The 17,435-nt window shown below is 45.9% G+C and overlaps 3 protein-coding genes across 8 annotated transcripts in view; all 3 read left to right on the top strand.

The window, feature by feature from the left end:
- Ptpra (protein tyrosine phosphatase receptor type A) overlaps positions 1–465 on the top strand; it is a 120,590-nt gene extending 120,125 nt beyond the window's left edge. For all 6 annotated transcript variants that reach the window (XM_076851622.2, XM_076851619.2, XM_076851618.2 and 3 more), the window contains one exon: positions 167–465. In XM_076851622.2, the coding sequence (XP_076707737.2) occupies positions 167–241 (75 nt within the window). In that variant the 3' untranslated portion in view covers positions 242–465. The remainder of the gene's footprint in view (positions 1–166) is intronic.
- Positions 466–7,523: 7,058 nt separating this feature from the next.
- Positions 7,524–7,927, top strand: LOC143394365 (progonadoliberin-2). The gene is made up of 2 exons (XM_076848990.1): positions 7,524–7,683; positions 7,779–7,927. Exons 1-2 carry the CDS (start codon positions 7,524–7,526, stop codon positions 7,925–7,927), a joined length of 309 nt encoding a protein of 102 aa, XP_076705105.1.
- A 954-nt stretch (positions 7,928–8,881) lies between these two features.
- Positions 8,882–10,682, top strand: Mrps26 (mitochondrial ribosomal protein S26). Its single transcript, XM_076848988.2, has 4 exons — positions 8,882–9,135; positions 9,239–9,385; positions 9,459–9,582; positions 10,175–10,682. Exons 1-4 carry the CDS (start codon positions 8,924–8,926, stop codon positions 10,307–10,309), a joined length of 618 nt encoding a protein of 205 aa, XP_076705103.1. The 5' UTR covers positions 8,882–8,923; the 3' UTR covers positions 10,310–10,682.
- The last annotated feature ends 6,753 nt before the right edge of the window (positions 10,683–17,435 follow it).

The following is a 17,435-nucleotide window of genomic DNA, read 5'->3' as shown; positions in this document are numbered from 1 at the left end:
CAGAGGGCAGAGCTATCAGAACTTGGGCAGACAGGTCGAGGTACATGTGGAAGTCCACAAACATTCATTTCCTCTCCAATTTCCATTCTAAAAACAGCTTTGTTAGGAACTGTGGTTCCACATACTCTTCAATAACCTTGGCATTCTTCCCACTTTCATTCTCCAGGAGCAGTATGAGTTCTGCTACAAGGTGGTGCAGGAATACATTGATGCATTCTCAGATTATGCCAACTTCAAGTAACAGGCGACGAGGCCCCATGGACAGGAGAATTGCCTTTAATATTTTGTAATATTCTGTTTTGTTAATATACCCAAAATTGTGTATATATCTTATAACTGTTTTAGAAATTGGTACATAGGCTTCTATTACCTATTAGGTGGAGATTTTATATGTAAATGTGTTAGCACTGATAGTCCTTTTTCCAATGTTTTATTGGGGAATTAAATAGTGTGATGTTTGATTGATATCGTGTAATCCTCAGCCTGGAAATTGGGCTGGATTGTTTTTTGGTTTAAACATCTTTTCCTAAAGAAGATAAACCCATTCCAGGTAGCTTGGCACCAGCTAAGAAAAAAGCACAAAGTTCTCAGAACTCTTGAGGAAATGGTTGTCCCAGGATCCCCATGCAAGTCCCCATTCCCTCCCTACACTGTAAATATCCCTCTCTCTAGCTCACCTCCTTCAAACACACCTCCACATCCCAGCAGCCCCCTGGGGGGAGTAATGGGACCAGGCGGTATCTCTGGCACCACACTAGGGATTATCAGGTAATAAAAGCTTTGACTCCCTGAGGAAATGTCTCTCCCTTTGTCTGGGGCGGGGCAACCAGACAGGGCTAGGCTGCTCCTGGCCCTACTATATTGCTGCTGTCTCTCAGTTCCCCAGCTCTCCATTTCTATCATTCACAGCTCCTCATCTCTGATGTGATCTCCAAGACCCTCCTTTCTTTCCCAGCACATCTTTGGTTTAGTGGTCTCAGCCAGCCTCACACCCTGGAGAAGAAGACAAAGGGTAGGGCCACCAGGAGAAGAGGAACTGGCTCAGCCTTAGACCTGAGGTTGGTCTCTGACCTCTCCAGCTCTGCTGCTTTGCTTCAAAGTCATTTAGATCATGTCACTATCCAGAAAAGTCTTTGTGTCCACATTGATTGTGTCAAATGGCTTCCACATCCTTTCATATATGTCCTCATTTCCAGGACTTTAATGTGGAAAAGTCAGATCCAGAAGCCAAGATGATGGGATTCTTAGATTTCAACTTGGTCTCAAATCTGATGTGTTTAACATGTCAAGTTTTGTATCTTAAATAATATAAATGTTTATGTATTCCTTATATAACAGTCTGCCCTACCCAGAGACCCAGTATCCTTCTACCTTCCAGATTCATGGTCCTCAAAATATAATTCTCATCCCTGTGGCAGGAGTTGAATCACTTCCACATCTGCATCTGAATCAGGCAAGGGGGAAAAGTATGTAGTATAAACACAAAACAATTTCATTTTTAGCAAAAGTTGTTGCTTTTTTGGTGGTGGCAGGGGGGGGCAATACTGGGAATTGAACCCAGTCAATGATGCTCTACCACTGAGCTACATGCCAACCTTTTTTATTTTTCGTTTTGAGGCAGGTTCTCACTGTCTTATTTGAGACACTAAGTTTGAAACTGTTCCCAAACTTGGAGTCCTCCTGCCTCAGCCTCCCAGTACCTGGGATTACAAGCATTCACCACCACTCCCAGTTCAAAAGTTGCATTTTTGGTTTCTCATAGCCCAGTAGCTAAAACATAATCCTATGGCTGTACCTAATTACAAGGAGAACTGAGAAGTGTGACCTTTAGTTGGGATACAGTTGGAAGGGTGGGTCTGCTTACCACTCCTCCTAGCCTCAGGAGGATGATGGGAGCAGAAGATAAACTGATTGCCCAGGCTGGCAGGGCAGGGCTGAGGGAACCTGCAGCCTCTGGCCTTCCTTGAAGAGTTGTGGCAGACTCTGGGCTCAAAGGCTTCAAGAGTGAGAGGTAGCACTCCAGCCTGGCCCATGGAGGCACATTCAGGTCAGTGTTCCATGGCTTGCTGGAGCAATGCAGCTTGAACTGGATCCAAGCAAGGGATCCTGGAAATTGAGTTGAATATAGAGGAAAAAAGATCAAGTGGAGCTGCATTACAGAGGCTCTAAATCCAGATGAGACTGTAACTTGGGCTTCAAGAGGGCACTCAGTGTACACCACATATTCATGATGTTTGTGTGAAGGAAGTGGTACGAGAGAAAGGAAGTCCAGAGGCCTACAGGAGACAGGGACACTACAACAGACTTCTTCTGGAAGCTTCAAGAGGTGAGTGCAAGTTATTAGAGGCATTCAGTCCTTCTGTAGGAACTACAAGAGGCAGTTGACTCAAAATTCAGTAGTTTCCAAAGAAGCATGATAAACAAAGAATCTGAGGGATCTCCAATGAGGGATGCTGGTTTGAAGAGAAGACCCTGGCCCTTGCAAGCTACCCTTTGAACCCTCTGTGTGACTAAGTCCAGCAGATATAGGAGTATGGTGGTGGGGTCAGCAAGCCATCAGTGAACATGCAAGTGAAGCTCTGTCCCTATGTTGCCTTTCCACTCCCAGCAAGTGGCTCATCTCCTATTGGCAAGGCTGGCTTTGGGCAGAGCACATCAATGTGACCTGACCAGGTTTCTGAGGTTTCTGCTAGAGTCTGTGCTGACTTGGTCAGTGGCTGGGCCAATATTTTGAATTTCACCTGATTACTAATCAATTATCTTCCAGCAGGAATTACCTCATCTCTTTGCTTCCTTTCCGTAGAACTAACCCTTATCCCTTCATCCCTCCCCCTTAACTCTTTTCTTACTCAAAGTGCAAGAGATATACCCAACAGGAACTAGTGTAAGTTCAAAGAACAATGTCCTGGGCATTCACAGCACAAGTGTGAGAAGGGCTGGGGTAACTGCTTTATCCAGTACCTCACATCCAATCAGCTGTGGCCCCAGGGAATTAGGGTGGGTAAGTTTATTTCCCTGCAGGGAAGAGTTACAGCCAGCGCCCACTGTGCACCCCAAATTCTGGGTCCTGCCACTCTCATTAGAGACCTCACTTATATTGAGTCAGCTCCCTTCTGGGCTTCATTTTCTTTCACCACCACCCCCAAATACTCAAGTCTCTTTCATTGAAGAAAAAGGGGGAAAAAGTCATTTTCCCCAGACCTAAGTTCTTCCCCCGCAATGCTGTCATAAGTTCCTGTTTGCTTGTAAGAAAGTCTCTCCTCTGACTACTTCCTCTTCCTCACTTCACCTCCACTCTCACTGGTTCTTGCCAGGGCAGCCTAGGTGCTAAACCCCAGGGGTCCTTTTCCCCTTGTCCACCAGCTCCCCGCTGGTACTAATGATTCTTTTTGGACCTCATTAACTGCTTCCAGTGTCCTTCCTTAGAGCTTAGAGGTCCTGGACTGTGGGTGTGGACCCTCAGCTCTCCTCCACTTGCCTCCTTTCCCCAGAGTGGTCCAGAGGTACCTGTTGCTGGCCGCCACCCCCAGCCCCACCCCCAGGCTTCCCCCAGTCCTTCGGGTTCCACCCAGTCTCCACCCTGCCATGCTAGAACCCACAGATCACCAGCAGTTCCTTTGTTGGCCCTTCTCCATTTTGTCCCTTTGCTAGATCACCCCAGAATGCCATTCTGAGCCCACAACTCTGTTGTTTTAGTAAGCTTTTTTGCTACTGTGACTAAAGGGCCTGACCAGAACAATTTTAGGAGAGGAAAAGTTTAAGGGCTCATGGTTTCAGAGGTCTTAGTCCGCAGAAGGCCAGCTCCGTTTCTTGGGGATGGTAAGCAGACCCACCCTTCCAACTGAGGCAGAACATCATGGTGGATGAGTGTGGCAGAGGGAAGCAGCTCGCATCATCAGGAAGCAGAGGGTGTCTCTACTTGCCAGATACAAATATATACACCAAAGACATGCTCTAATTCCCACCTACTCCGGCCACACCCTACCACTTCAGTTACTACTTAGTTAATCCCTATCAGAGGATTAATTTACTGATTTGGTTAAGACTCTTCACAACCCAATCATTTGTCCTCTGAACCTTCTTACATTGTCTCACGTGAACTTTTGGGGGACACCTCACATCCAAACCATAACATTTACAAACAGCATATGTTTTTAATTTTGGGGTAGGGGTACTTAACCTATAACCCCAGCATTTTTATTTTTAATTTTTGAGACAAGTTCTCACTAAGTTGCTGAAGCCGGCCTTGAACTTGTGATCCTCCTGCCTCAGTCTCCCATGTCTACTAGATTACAGGCATGCACCACTGCACCTGGCTAGCTAATGCACCTTTATTCTTGGCCCTGGGCCACTACCCAAGGTTTGTGCATGTCTCCCACAACACCTAAACATTCTGCTGTCACCCTCTGCTTTCCCAGCTGACTGTTAGCTGCAGTGAGTGATTTGATACCCTCAGAACCAGGCGTAGTTGGAACTCAGTAGTAAATAAGTGGCTTTCCTCTTCTGCCAAAAGAGATACAAGGATGAATTCCAGGGTTGGTGGTCTGGAAGGGACATGAAACAGTCCTGAAAAGCTAAGCATGTGGCCGGAAAGAAAGGGACCAGACCTTGCCTTAAAAAGCTTAGTTCTGGTTTGGAATTTTTGGTGTGTGTTGGGGGTGGGGTTACAGAAAAGGGGAGTTAATTCATAGGTATATCTCTTACCTAGCATGCAGCGTTTATGAGGCCCTGTGTTTAATCCCAACCCCCCCCCAAAGAAAAAAAACACACACACACAAATGTAAAAAGTCACCCCTTTCCTCTTTTTTTTTTTTTTATATTTTTTTAGTTGTAGTTGGACACAATATCTTTATTTTATTTATTGTTATGTGGTGCTGAGTATTGAACCCAGCGCCTTGCACGTACTAGGCGAGCGCTCTACCGCTGAGCCACAACCCCAGCCTCTCTTTCCTCTTTTAAAATAAACACCAAGGGCATAGGGATATATCTCAGTCATAGAGCATTTGCCTAGCATGTGCAAGGGTCCTGGGTTGGATCCCCACACATACCCCCCCACCCCGGGAGGGGTGGCAAACTATCAGGAACTTTATGACTGTTTTGTTTGGTTTCAATTTTGGAGACGGGGCCTTGCTGTTACTGAGACTGGCCTGAAACTCATGATCCTCCTGCCTCAGCCTCAAAAGTTGCTGGGATTTCAGGGTGTACATCAACACAGCTAGTACCACCAGGGACTGTTTTTTATTTCTTTTCCATACTTTTTATTGGTGCATTATAGTTGTACATAATGGTGGGATTTGTTGTTACACGTTTGTACATGCATACACCATTGGGGCCTTTGGAACATTCTGAAACCCAACCAGAAAACAAGGCTAGTTGATTGAATTCAGAGTTATTTTCACTAAAGCATAAAGCAAATATTTTCCTAAATATTTTAGCTAACAAAGTCTCTGTATTTCCCAATACAGTTTAACTGAACATAGAGTCCCCAGATTCATTTCAGGTCTCTGCTAATAAGTCAACTTGGAAAGTCACATCTGGGCCCATTCTGAAGCCCAGGTGCCAGGGCTGCCCCCTCATGTCTGTCGTGACCCTTCCCCGTCCTTATCACAGGATATGACGCATCTTCTCTCCCAATGATTCTGGTCACCACGCTGCCAAGCCTGACCCTGGCACTGGCATTTGCTGTTGATTTCAGATGTGGAGATTGGCTATTAACTCTGTAAATAGAGCTCTGACCCCTTGAGGCCAGTGGTTAGCAGTGGAAGGCTGAGCCACTGACACAGGCTTGGAGGCAAAGGCTGGTTGCCAGGATCGCAGGCTAGCTATGTCCAATTCACAAATGGTCTTGGGTTAAGCACAGGATGAAAAGGGGTTTGAACCTTGGGAGACAAAATTACCCCCAGTTGATAGCTTAAAGGAGACTTCAGGTCCCCAACCATGGGCATGTTTAAGTGGGCGACAAGCAGGGGTAGGTAATACCCCCAGCAAAAAACCCACCTACAACTGGAGTGACCCAGCCCTGGTGCCAGGTGTATGAATGTGAACACTTCCATCCAGTCCATTTTATAGGTGAGTAAACAAGCTCTCTGGGAGAGTGGTCACGCCTCCCCCAGATCTCCAATTAGGTTGCTGAGCACCGCACTCTATTCCCCTCTTTTCCACTGGGCAGAGCCCTGAGCTGGGTCAGGGAATCCCAATGTATTGCCCCTCTCTAGACTCTCTAGACCACAGTTTCCTTTTTGGGTCAGGAAGGGCTATATACAGCTCCAGGGCAAGAGTTTGATACACCCTAGGAAGTTGAAAGGTGAGACCAGGACATGGACCAGCTGGAGCAGAAATCCTGTGACTTCTGTAAACCAAGAAATCATAAAGAAGGTTAAAATAAAAGCAAAGCCAGTCTTATCCAAGTGCAAAATAGATTTGCAAATTGGGAAACAGGTTAGGTGTCTCTGAAAGGGACCGTGCAGCTTTGGGAGAGAAAAGTCCAGTGCAAATTGGGGTGGTAGTGAATTTTCTAAGTCCATTGAAATATCCAGGTCGGGAGACAAAACTGGTCATTGTGGTGTTTTTCAAACCTTACAAGGTTTTTAATAATAGAAATTTGTTCCCTTTGTCAAGTTCGTTTCCCAACATGAAATCTTGTGGCAAAAACTTCAAGACTTGGAAAAGGATCTTTGCTCTCCTTTTGACCACTCTGCAGCCATTTTGATTTTTATGTATGACTTAAGTCCCCTGGGAAGATGAGGGAGCAGAGGGAGCATTGATCTGGTGGCCTTAGAGCCAGCAGGAAGGGGTTGGGTGGCAAGCATTTCTCCACCCCACCTCCTTTTCAAGACGTCACTGGAATCCATGGGCCAGGAGCAGGAGAAGCCACCTCCTGGTCAATAAATACCGAGGCTGTCTGACTAGGGTCTGCAGCTGCCTGAAGGAGCAACCTCCACAGTTCTCCCTTGGTGAGTGAGAATGCCGCCCTAGCTGGAGCTCTCTTTGGGTGCATGGCACAATGTCCCTCTTTCCTATTCCCAAGCCCTTCCACCCTTGAATCATGCCCCTTTTCCTTTTCTCCCCAATTCTATTAATCTGTTCCTGAGCTTGCCACTCCTGGCATGAGAGGGACAGGGGTGGAAACATTTACTCCAGTCACCACACATCCATTCCATATCCCCAACTACCAAAGAAGGGAGATAACAGGCCACAGAGAAAAGGGGCAGAAACTCAGGTGCTCCAAATACCCTACTCTGCCACTTGACTTATGGAGAATTTCCCTGACCATCCAACCATCTTCCCATCTATTGGCCTGAAGTCTATTCCCCTCTTAATCTTCCACTTCTAGAACTTCCCAAAGGAAGGAGGGATGGGCCTGGCTAACTAAGAGGGCCCTCAGAACTGGGGAGGGAGCCTGTGCTCCAGAGCTCTGGGGGAGGACTGGCGCAGAGGGAAAGGCTTTGGAAAATTATAAGCTGCCCTGAGATGCAGTGTCAGACTTGTGAGTGCTCTCCACTGTCATACAGAGCAGTGCTGCCATGGCTAGCTCTAGATTAGGCCTCCTGCTGCTGCTCCTACTGCTGCTGACTGCCCACCCTGGACCCTCGAGGGCTCAGCACTGGTCCTATGGCTGGTACCCCGGAGGAAAGCGAGCCTCCAGCTCACTCCAGGACCTCCCAAGTGCTCTTAGGTCCTCAGGTTGGTGATAGGTCCTCCCAGCTTGAGTGGGAAGAAGACAATGCTGGTTCCTGGGGTTAGGGAGGTGGGGGCAGGTGCCTTTGTTCCCTTCTGAGGAAGGGTCTTGTGCCCTGCAGCTGGCAACCCAACCCAGGCTGCCGATAGCCTACCAAATGATGCACTGGCTCCCCCTGAGGATCCAATGTCTTGGAAGGGCAGGACCATGGCCCGCTTGTCCCTCCACAGGAACCAGCACCTGGTGTAGACCCTAATGGTGAGTGCGGTAAGAGGTCCCCTTCGTTCAAGACTATCCATGGGTCCCCTTTGGCCATCCTGCCTGGGGACTGGGGAGTGTGAGACACCACAGGGATGCCCCTTTCCCCAGTAGAACAACTGTATTAAAGAACAACTGTATAAAAGAGTGGTAGCTGTGGTGTTCCCTAGACTTCATGACAGCCAAGTCGGTGTGTTTCAAGGTGGGCAGGCCCTCTGGCCAGAGGGAAGAGGGAAGGAGTGCACCTCACACAGGTAGCAGTGCTCAAAGAGCCAAATGGTCACTGACTTGGACTCGGAACAACTCAGTGACTGTAGACTCCCCAAGACCATAGAAGAATACAGGTGTAGGAAAATGAGTTATTACTAGTTGCAAATAGAACACATGTAAAGTGCACCAGGGGTGCACATGAACTAAAGGAGGAAGTGGTAAATTCCTAGGAGGCACAGCCTTATCGCCTAATTTAAGTGATGTTAGCTCGGGCTTTTACACATCAAGCTTGTTTGGGATGAACAGGGTCACGGGCTGGAAATCCCCAAGCTGGGTTCTCGGGCTCCTGTAGGAGCGGGGTACATCGGAGCAACGTGAAAGCAGGTCAACTGACCAGATGGCAGGAGGGAAGGTGACCCAGCAGCCCGAGGTATGACCACACCTCTCCCTTCATAGAACGCAGCCCGAGCGCCCGTCCACATCCTTCAATAAAAGTGTGAAGTCTGCGAAGCTGTTGCCTCGAGCTCTTTCCTTCGTCCCCTCCCAATCCCACTTCCCCAGAAACTCCCTAATGGAGCCAGGGAAGGCAGGACCCCGCCGCCTGCACGCCTGCCGGGAGGGCCGGGCCGAGCCCGGGGGCGGGGATGAGTGGTGGGATAGCCGCGCGCGAGCTCCGCCCCCCGGGGAGGGGCGGGGTCCCGGGGACTGCAGGTCCCGAGGTGCCCTGCGGCCGCTTCCGGGCCTGGCGGCAGCGGGTGACTGCAAAGTAACGCGGCCATGCTCCGCACGCTGAGCGGCCTGGGCTCGTTGCCCCCGTGCCGGGCTCCGGCCCTGTTACTGCTTCCCGCGCGCGGCCGCAAGACCCGCCACGACCCGCCCGCCAAGTCCAAGGTCGGGCGCGTGAAGACTCCGCCCGCGGTGGATCCTGCGGAATTCTTCGTGCTGGCGGAGCGTTACCGGCAGTATCGCCAGACTGTGCGCGCCCTCAGGTGTGTGTGACGGAGGGGCAGGTGACCGTCGGCGCCCTCTGGGGAGTGTTGGGGCGAGCGGGCAGGTAGAGAGGGTGCCAACTTGGAGCGCGTCCCCGCCCAGGCTGGAGTTCGTGTCGGAGGTGCGGAAGAAGGTGCACGAGGCCCGAGCCGGGGTCCTGGCGGAGCGCAAGGCGCAGGAGGACGCTGCCGAGCACCGGGAACTGATGGCCTGGAACCAGGCGGAGAACCAGCGGCTGCACGAGCTGCGGTGAGTGGGACCGGAGGCGGGGTGCCCTGGCCTAGCTGGGCCCCGCTCAGCCTCGACCTCTTGCCCCTCGCAGGTTAGCGAGACTGCGTCTGGAGGCGCAGGAGCAGGAGCAGCGGCAGGCCGAGGAACGGGCCCGCCGCACCCGGGAAGAGCAGGCCTGGATGCAGCTCAAGGAGCAAGAAGTGCTACAGCTGCAGGTGGGCCACGGCTCCGGAGGCGCTGGGGCTCCTGGGCATGCAGACTCAGTTAACAGAGGGATCTGAGAGAAGGGGCCCAAGGGGAATGCCTGTGAAGCACCAAGAGCGAAGGAGATGGGAGTGGAATTGGGAAAGTGTACAAGCTTCTGGCAGGTGGTAGCTCGGGCACACAAGGAGGGTGCGTTTGACCTTGCAGTTGATAAAGTCATAAAGGTTTAGTATGCTAAGCTGAGAATGGCATGTAAGACCAGTGAGGCATAATCCAGAGGCAGAAAGTACCGAGTTTGTGAGAATAACCAGGTAGCATCGAGGAACTGAATCCACCCCTTGGGACACAGAGGTTATCACAGCTGGTGCTTGAAGTTCTGGCTGTGACCCAGGAGGATTGTCTAAGAAAGAGGAATATGACCAAGGCTGTCTGACATTATTCCACTGGAATGTCAGTGGGGCACTCAAATAGGCCCTGGGCTCCAGGCATGGTTTCCTAGGGAGAGCTTGGAGCCTCTCGCTAGGTGGGCTAAAGGCCAGCAGGCTTCCCAGGCTGTCAGCATGGGCAGGGCTCCCATACAGCTGGCCTTTTCTTTCCCAATAGGAGGAGGCTAAAAATTTCATCACCCGAGAGAATCTGGAGGCCCGGATAGAAGAAGCTTTGGACTCTCCAAAGGACTACAACTGGGCCATCACCAAAGAGGGTCTGGTGGTCAGACCTCAACACAGGGGCTCCTAGTGGGCCAATAAGGACAGTTCCTACCAGGGACAGAGTGTGTATGGGGGTAGGAGGGCTGGGCCTGATCTGGAATGAAGCAGTTGTGTTTCCAAGGAGGAAAGCTTAGACTTTTCCAGGACCACCCTCACATCTGGCCTCTGCACCCACCACTTGGTCAGAAACTCTCAACCACAGTAACCTGTTTTTCCTCAAGTACAACCTCAGGACTGTACCAGACTGTCGAGTGTTTTCCATCTCACAGAGGGTTGGACTGGGTGACAGTTCTCTTGGGCAGCCAGACCATCTCCTAACATCAAGGACAGTAGTTGGCAAGTTACAGTCCTTGAGCCAAATGTGGCCTCCTGCCTGTAAATAAAGTGTTATTGGAACACAACCTTGTCTATTCTTTTACTACTATTGTGCTACTACAATGATAGAGATGAGGAGTTGGAATAGATACTGAATGACTTGCAAAACTAAAATATTATAACTTTTTACAGAAAAAGTTTATTGGTCCCTGATTTGGAGCTTTAGACACTACTGGCTAAGAGCAGGTAACACCTGGTACCTTAGCTACAAATTAACCATGGGTCTCCTTTTGCTTAATCCTGGGCTTTGCTGGCCAGGTGTGGCATATCCATGACTGCATTTCTCTTAGTTGCTCTCCACCTGTGATTTGAGTGACCTACATCTGCCCTGGCATGCCCAGTATTCTTGGGCCACTCAGAATTGGTGCTGGAGGGGAGGCCTGGTTGACCAAGGCTTTTTGAGTTCGTGTGGCTTGTCAAGTACTGGACCCAGCCTTATGGGTGCCAGGGATACAGGTGATCAAGATTCAGAAAATTGTGGGATTTTTTTTTTTTTTTTTTTTTACATTTAATGACATTTATTGAATATCATATCATTTTAATATTTGTAAGAATTGTGTATTCCTAACAAACAGGATGAAAATGAAGAAAGTTTGTTTTTGTTTTTTTTTTTTTGGAATGAGATGGAAAATAATCATTTTAAGAGCCAAAAAAGTGCAAAGTCAAGTTAGCTGTATAGTCACCTGGGAAGGAATTTGTGGTTTTAATTCAATTTGAAAATGAAGTAATGATGGAACATAGTACCAGCTTTCCTCCCCACTCCCAACCCTCCATTATCCTTTGGGCAGGTGGTTCTGAAACTTTCTAGCTTGACATGTTGTTTTCCTTTTGGGGGAAAAAAATCTTTAACTTCAAGGAAATTTAGAAATAACATGTATATAGTTAGAATTTTAAGTACTTTGAAACCATGTAATGTTTGAGTTCATTGAATTTGAAACATTTAAAATAATTTGAGAAGGAAATCTCCTTTTAAGGTGAATAGAGAATCTGCCAGATTTGTTCATAGAGTATTAAGATTGGTAAACAGAACTTAACTCTTATGGAATAACTAGGATTTTGAGTTTATAATTTGCAACCCAATAAGTTGAATATTATAAGATACTTTGTGTACAATCAGTGTCTTCAAAAATTGTGCTCTATAAGTGTAATATGAAATGAATTGCATTCTGCCATCAAGTATAACAAACCAGAATAAATTTTTTAAAAATATTCAGAAAGTTGAATAAGGTGAGCAGGTAGATCCATGGCCCAGTTCAGGCCCTAAAGCAACATGTCACATAAAGACAAAGACACATTTCTCCCAGATAGAGTTGCTTCCCCTTTGCTGCTATTTGCATGAACTTTAGACACCGTAAGAGGAAAAAGAACCAAACCCAGCTTCTTTCCATGACCCTTAACTTCTAGAAGGCTTTGGGATCCCCAAGAATTCATGGAGACTAAGGAATATGGGCAGACCCTCATGTTTCTAGGTGAGGAAAACAGCTGTGAAGAGGCAAGCAGAGGTGGTGCCCTGTACCCAGTCCCCCCCAGGGCACTCAAACCCTGAGAGCCATGGCCTCCTTCTCAGCTGGTAACATGGGGCACTGATTCTGGTTAGAGCACAGTGGAGTCTCTGCTTTCAGGTGCCTAAAGTAGCTTCCAGGATGAGAGCTGATGGGCACACATTGTGGGCCATGATTTGACCAGTTGGTCCACAGCCTCAGACACCATCTGATTCCCTGCAATGGAAGCCTGTGGTAAACTTTGATATGGGACATAGCCTGTGTTAGGAAACCCATTTTTATGTATGTACTCTTCTCTCAGCCTGCTTGTCACCGTCTTCCAGTTTCATTCTTTCCAAGTTCTCTGTGCCAAGATTGAGACACAAGCCATCTGTCTCTTCAGATTTTTTGTTAAGTTGTTTAATGGACCTTTATTTATTTATATGTGGTGCTGAGAATCAAACCCAATGTCTCACACATGCAAGGCAAGCATTCTACCACCAAGTTACAACTCCAGCCCCTGTCTCCAGATCTTGAAGCTCTTTTGGCTGATTTCACTTCACTACCTCTAACATCCTGCATGGGGGCTATATCGCCTTAGCATTCACCTTCTGCTGAGGTCAGTATGTCATACATGTCTACCTATCAACCAAGCTTCAGCATTTTTTTCTCCACCCACAGCCATCTTCCTCATACAGGCAGCCTGTGTTACCTTTAGGTTAACTCAAGTCAAGTCAATCTGTACTGTTTCTAATGAATTAGTGCTATAAGGGCCTTAGATAGGCTATCAGTTCCCACCAGTCTGGTCTGCAGTTTTGTGGGATCCCCCTTTAGATGGTCTAACTTCCAGCAGCATCCTGGATGGCCATGGTCTTTCTCAGATACCAAGGTCTCTTCTGATTCTTGCCTCAAGTTCCAAATGGTTAGGTTTCCTATTTACAATACATGCTCTGCTGTGTTGTGAGGAATAGGGTTGCCAGAATCATCCTTGCTGCAGCCTGGACCACCTAGAGAATCTTCCCTTGTTCAAGGTCTCACAAATGAAAGGTAGATTTGAGGGCTATCCAGTGAATGCATTTGGAGCAGGACATCCAAATGTGAGAGCTTTCATAAGATTTGAGGAGGGTCAATTTGTGTATCTGGAGTAAACAGGGTGGATCAGGACACAAGTGCAATTTGTATTTCCACTCGGGGGAGGGAAGGTTTTCTGTTCCTCCAGAAACTGCTGAATGGGCCCCCTACCCTGCCCCAGGATTTGTCTCCCCACTCATTCATAAGTGTTTTACTACACTTGGCTCTGGCTCCTTCTAATCCTCCAAGCTAAGCAGCATGATATCAATGAGGTCAACTTTCATGAAGTCCTAGGGATGGATGGGTGGTCAAGGTCTTGAAGATAAGATTGAAAACTTGCAGAGTTGGTCATTTCTTAGGCTGAATAGTGAGGGTGCCAGACTGCTGCCAAGCGAAGGGAAACAGCTTATAGTGGCGGGCGGACAGGAAAAGAGAAGGATGGGCTTGCCGAGTTAACAGGCACTGGGGCCTTGTTAATCTTTTCTATCAAGGACACCTCACTAGGTCTAATTGAAGTTACTTCTCCATATTTTTCCAATGTACTCAATTTTCTGCATGGAAAACAGTCACAGGTGCTCAATATTCTCTGAAATCTTTGGGAAAACTCCCCCTGAACTTCTAAGTACAGAGCTGAAACTGACACATAGGTAATAAGCCCAGTTGACTGCTGAAATAGGACAATTCTGGCAGGAAGAGTCAAGCTTGGAATTTTTTTTTCCTTCCTAAACGCAGGACTTCTGTCCAAAGAAATATTGCAGGGCTGGGGGGATCCCCCAAGAATCTATGGAGTGGTAGAGTGCTTGCCTAACATTCAGGAGGTCCTGGATTGGATCTCCAACAGTAGCGGGTGGGGGGAGACAATATTGCAATCCAAAAAACTTGAGACAGACCAGTCTAGGGATGATAGTGGGCACTTCCCTGGTTGGGTACTTTAACAAATATATTCTCAGTGTAGGTAAGTACATAAACAATAAATATGAAGCTTAATGAATTATTATAAAGTGAACATCCATGTCAAAGAATAAAACACTGCCTGGGTCAACTTCAGAGGCTATAAGCCCTTGAAGTCAAGAACTTGTGAGGAAGAATCCCACTGTAGTGCCATCAAAGGGACTGGGAAAGTGACAGAAGCTCAGTGCTTCAGAGCAACATAAACCCTCACCAGTACTGCACAGTGGCCTGTGGATCACCGATACCCAGTCATCTTCCCCATGTGTTTGGGCATTTCCCCTTATTGGGGATAAAATAATGCACACATGGTTAAAGCTTCTAGGAAAGTTATGTTGTATTTCACACTTTTTTTTCTTTCTTTCTTTCTTTTTTTTTTTTTTTTCTTAATTGCTGGCTATTAAGGGAGAGAAATGGTCTAGGAGTAGAATTTTGTGTTTGGAAAATTTGAAATTTGAGGTCTAAATGTCAATCATGGCTATGGCATAGCTGCCTTTACGCTCAGAGCCTGTGGGTGCTACTGCTGCTACTAGCTGCTGCTGTTGTTGGATGATAGTCACTTGCAGAACCCAGGCCCTCATCTGTTGTAACTGCCAGAGGTGCCCCAGACATGAGAAAATGGATTTGCCTTCCTCTGCCCCTAAAATATATATATATATATATATATATATATATATATATATATATATATATATATTTTTTTTTTTTTTTTTTTTTTTTTTTTTTTTTTAAAGAGGAAATGTTGGTCTACCAGTACAATGTTACAGTTAGATGGCAGAAATAAATAAATGCTGGTACTTTTGCACAGTAAGGTAACAATAATGCTCTGTTTTAAAGAAGAAGGATTTGGCATGTTCTCACGACAAAGAAATGATAAATGTTTAAAATGATGGATATAATAGTTTCACATACACATTGTACCCCCATGAACATGTAAAATCATTATGTGTCATTTGTAAAAAAATATATATATATATTTTGCCAGTGTCTCCTAGATTATTGTTTCTCCTAAAGAGAAGCCAGCTAGCAAAGAAATCTGGGAAATGTGGTTTCAGGCTTGCAGTTTCCCTGGAAGCTGAGATCTACAGAAAAAGTAACAGCATCAGACCAATTTTTTAGAAGAATTGTTTCTCACAATTTGTAGAATTAACAGTGGGAAAAGTGGAATTGTTTTATCCCCCCTTCTGATTAATTAAACAACAAGTAATGTGGCTTAAGGACCATGCCTGGTAGATTGTCCAATTCAACATATGGTTCTTACCCATCATCAGAAAACTGACCTTTAGGCATCAGCCTCCTGTCTTAGGTTGATACCACTGCAATTGGATCATGCCTGTCACTGACTACCGGTCCAGCATATAGCCATTGGCCCCCAAATTTTAGACCATCACTAGCAGAAGGGAGGAGGATACAGAAATGCCACGACACCAAGCCAATTGACAGTTCCTTTGGAAAAATTGCATCACTGGTGACACCATCAGCAAAGATATGCCGGCATTACCACAATTAACATGTGGTGTGCTGGCAAGGAAATAAAAATTGCATCACTGGTGACACCATCAGCAAAGATATGCCAGCATTACCACAATTTGTTGCACTAAACGATAGTTACATAGTCCAGGCAAGTTCTGCAAGCAGTTCAAAGCGGAGGAATCTATCAATATGTCCGTCTCCTCCCAAAATCCGTTTCCTCCCAAAGTAAGTTGACTCCTTGATTGAGCATTACTTGTTGAGTTATATTCATTGGGATGAAGATAGGAATTCTGGCAATGATGCTAAAGAGACATTATCCTGAAAAGAATTATTAAATATAATGAAAAGGAAAGGTGAAAGTAAACAAACAGATCTGTTAACCTCCTTAAAAAACAATCCTTAACAGCTGTTTACCTGATTTAAATTAGTAAACAAGCAGATCTGTTAACCACCTTTAAAAACAATCCTTAACAGCTGTTTACCTAATTTAAATTAAGCCATTTAAATCACGTGAATAAAAAAAATAATTCGGATCCATTTTCTCATGAGCGCTCCTCATATATGAAATATGGACATACGCACACACAGACATACAACACAAAACACAAATGTGCAAACAAACGTACAACACATAAGATAATAAAGGCCTTGTAGCTTTACCTAGGTGAAATCTCCATTGCAATGTTTAAAAACTCCACAGTCAAAAAATAAAACTGATCAGAAAAACATTAACCTAGGTTTGTATAAGCTCAAAAAAAAAATAGAATAAAATAGAACCTTATGATGTGGGAAAAATGCAATAATAAAATAGATATTGAAAAAAGCATCCTGGTTAATCACTGTCGCAGATGTAAGAATGGCCAAGCTGGAGTTCTGGATATCAGCTGTTATGGATTTGAGTCAAATCATCTTCTTTTCGATCTGTAGAAATCGTTTTAGTTAGTCTTTCTGGAATCCAAATCGGTTGCTGTTCTCCCTGTGGAAACACACAAACAGAGCCCCGACTCCAGACAATCACTGGGTCAGGACCTTTCCATTGTCCTGTTAGAATATCTTTCCAAAGTACTTTAGGCTTATGTACATTTTTTGGATACATATGCCTTTCCACAGCACTAAATCCTGATGAATCCAAATTTAAAAAGTTTAGAGTAAAAAGCGTTATTTTAAGTTTGTCTTTGGGGGATATATACCCCTTTCCAATTCCCTCTTTTTTGCTTTAATAAGTACGTTTTAATAGTTTGATGAGCTCTTTCAACTATGCCTTGTCCCTGTGGATTGTATGGGATTCCTGTTATATAAGTAATACCAAATGATGAGCAAAATTGTTTAAAAGAGGTAGAGGTATAGCCAGGACCGTTATCAGTTTTTAACTGTTTAGGAACGCCCACAGTGGCAAAATTTTGTAAGCAATGAGCTATAACATCTTCAGTTTTTTCTCCGGCATGAAGGGAGCCCATCAAAAATCCAGAAGAGGTATCAACTGTAACATGTAAATATTTTAATTTTCCAAATTCTGGCAAGTGTGTGACGTCCATCTGCCAAATATGGTTAGGTATCAATCCTCTAGGATTGACTCCAAGATTAACTTGTGGTAAAAAGGTCACACAATTTTGACATTGTTTTATTATATGTCTGGCTTGTTCCTTAGTTATTTTAAAACGCTTTTGTAAAGTATTAGCATTAACATGGAATTTTTAATGAAAACTCATAGCTTCTTCTAGTGTAGAGAAAATATGTATGCCATGTGTAGTTTTATCTGCTAAATCATTGCCCAAACTAAGGGCTCCAGGCAATCCTGTATGTGCC

The sequence above is a fragment of the Callospermophilus lateralis genome, chromosome 3 (assembly GCF_048772815.1).
Source record: "Callospermophilus lateralis isolate mCalLat2 chromosome 3, mCalLat2.hap1, whole genome shotgun sequence".
In the NCBI taxonomy this organism is placed as follows: domain Eukaryota; kingdom Metazoa; phylum Chordata; class Mammalia; order Rodentia; family Sciuridae; genus Callospermophilus; species Callospermophilus lateralis.
Note: the sequence above shows the minus strand (reverse complement) of the source record. Positions and strands in the feature narration are given on the sequence as shown.

What these genes read in the sequence shown, in the direction of transcription:
- LOC143394365 (XM_076848990.1), top strand. Translation starts at nt 7,524, where the DNA reads ATGGCTAGCTCTAGATTAGGCCTCCTGCTGCTGCTCCTACTGCTGCTG. An exon ending in AAGTGCTCTTAGGTCCTCAG is followed by an intron (nt 7,684 to 7,778) that starts GTTGGTGATAGG and finishes TTCCCTTCTGAG; the next exon opens with GAAGGGTCTTGTGCCCTGCA.
- Mrps26 (XM_076848988.2), top strand. Translation starts at nt 8,924, where the DNA reads ATGCTCCGCACGCTGAGCGGCCTGGGCTCGTTGCCCCCGTGCCGGGCT. An exon ending in CAGACTGTGCGCGCCCTCAG is followed by an intron (nt 9,136 to 9,238) that starts GTGTGTGTGACG and finishes GTCCCCGCCCAG; the next exon opens with GCTGGAGTTCGTGTCGGAGG. An exon ending in AAGAAGTGCTACAGCTGCAG is followed by an intron (nt 9,583 to 10,174) that starts GTGGGCCACGGC and finishes CTTTCCCAATAG; the next exon opens with GAGGAGGCTAAAAATTTCAT.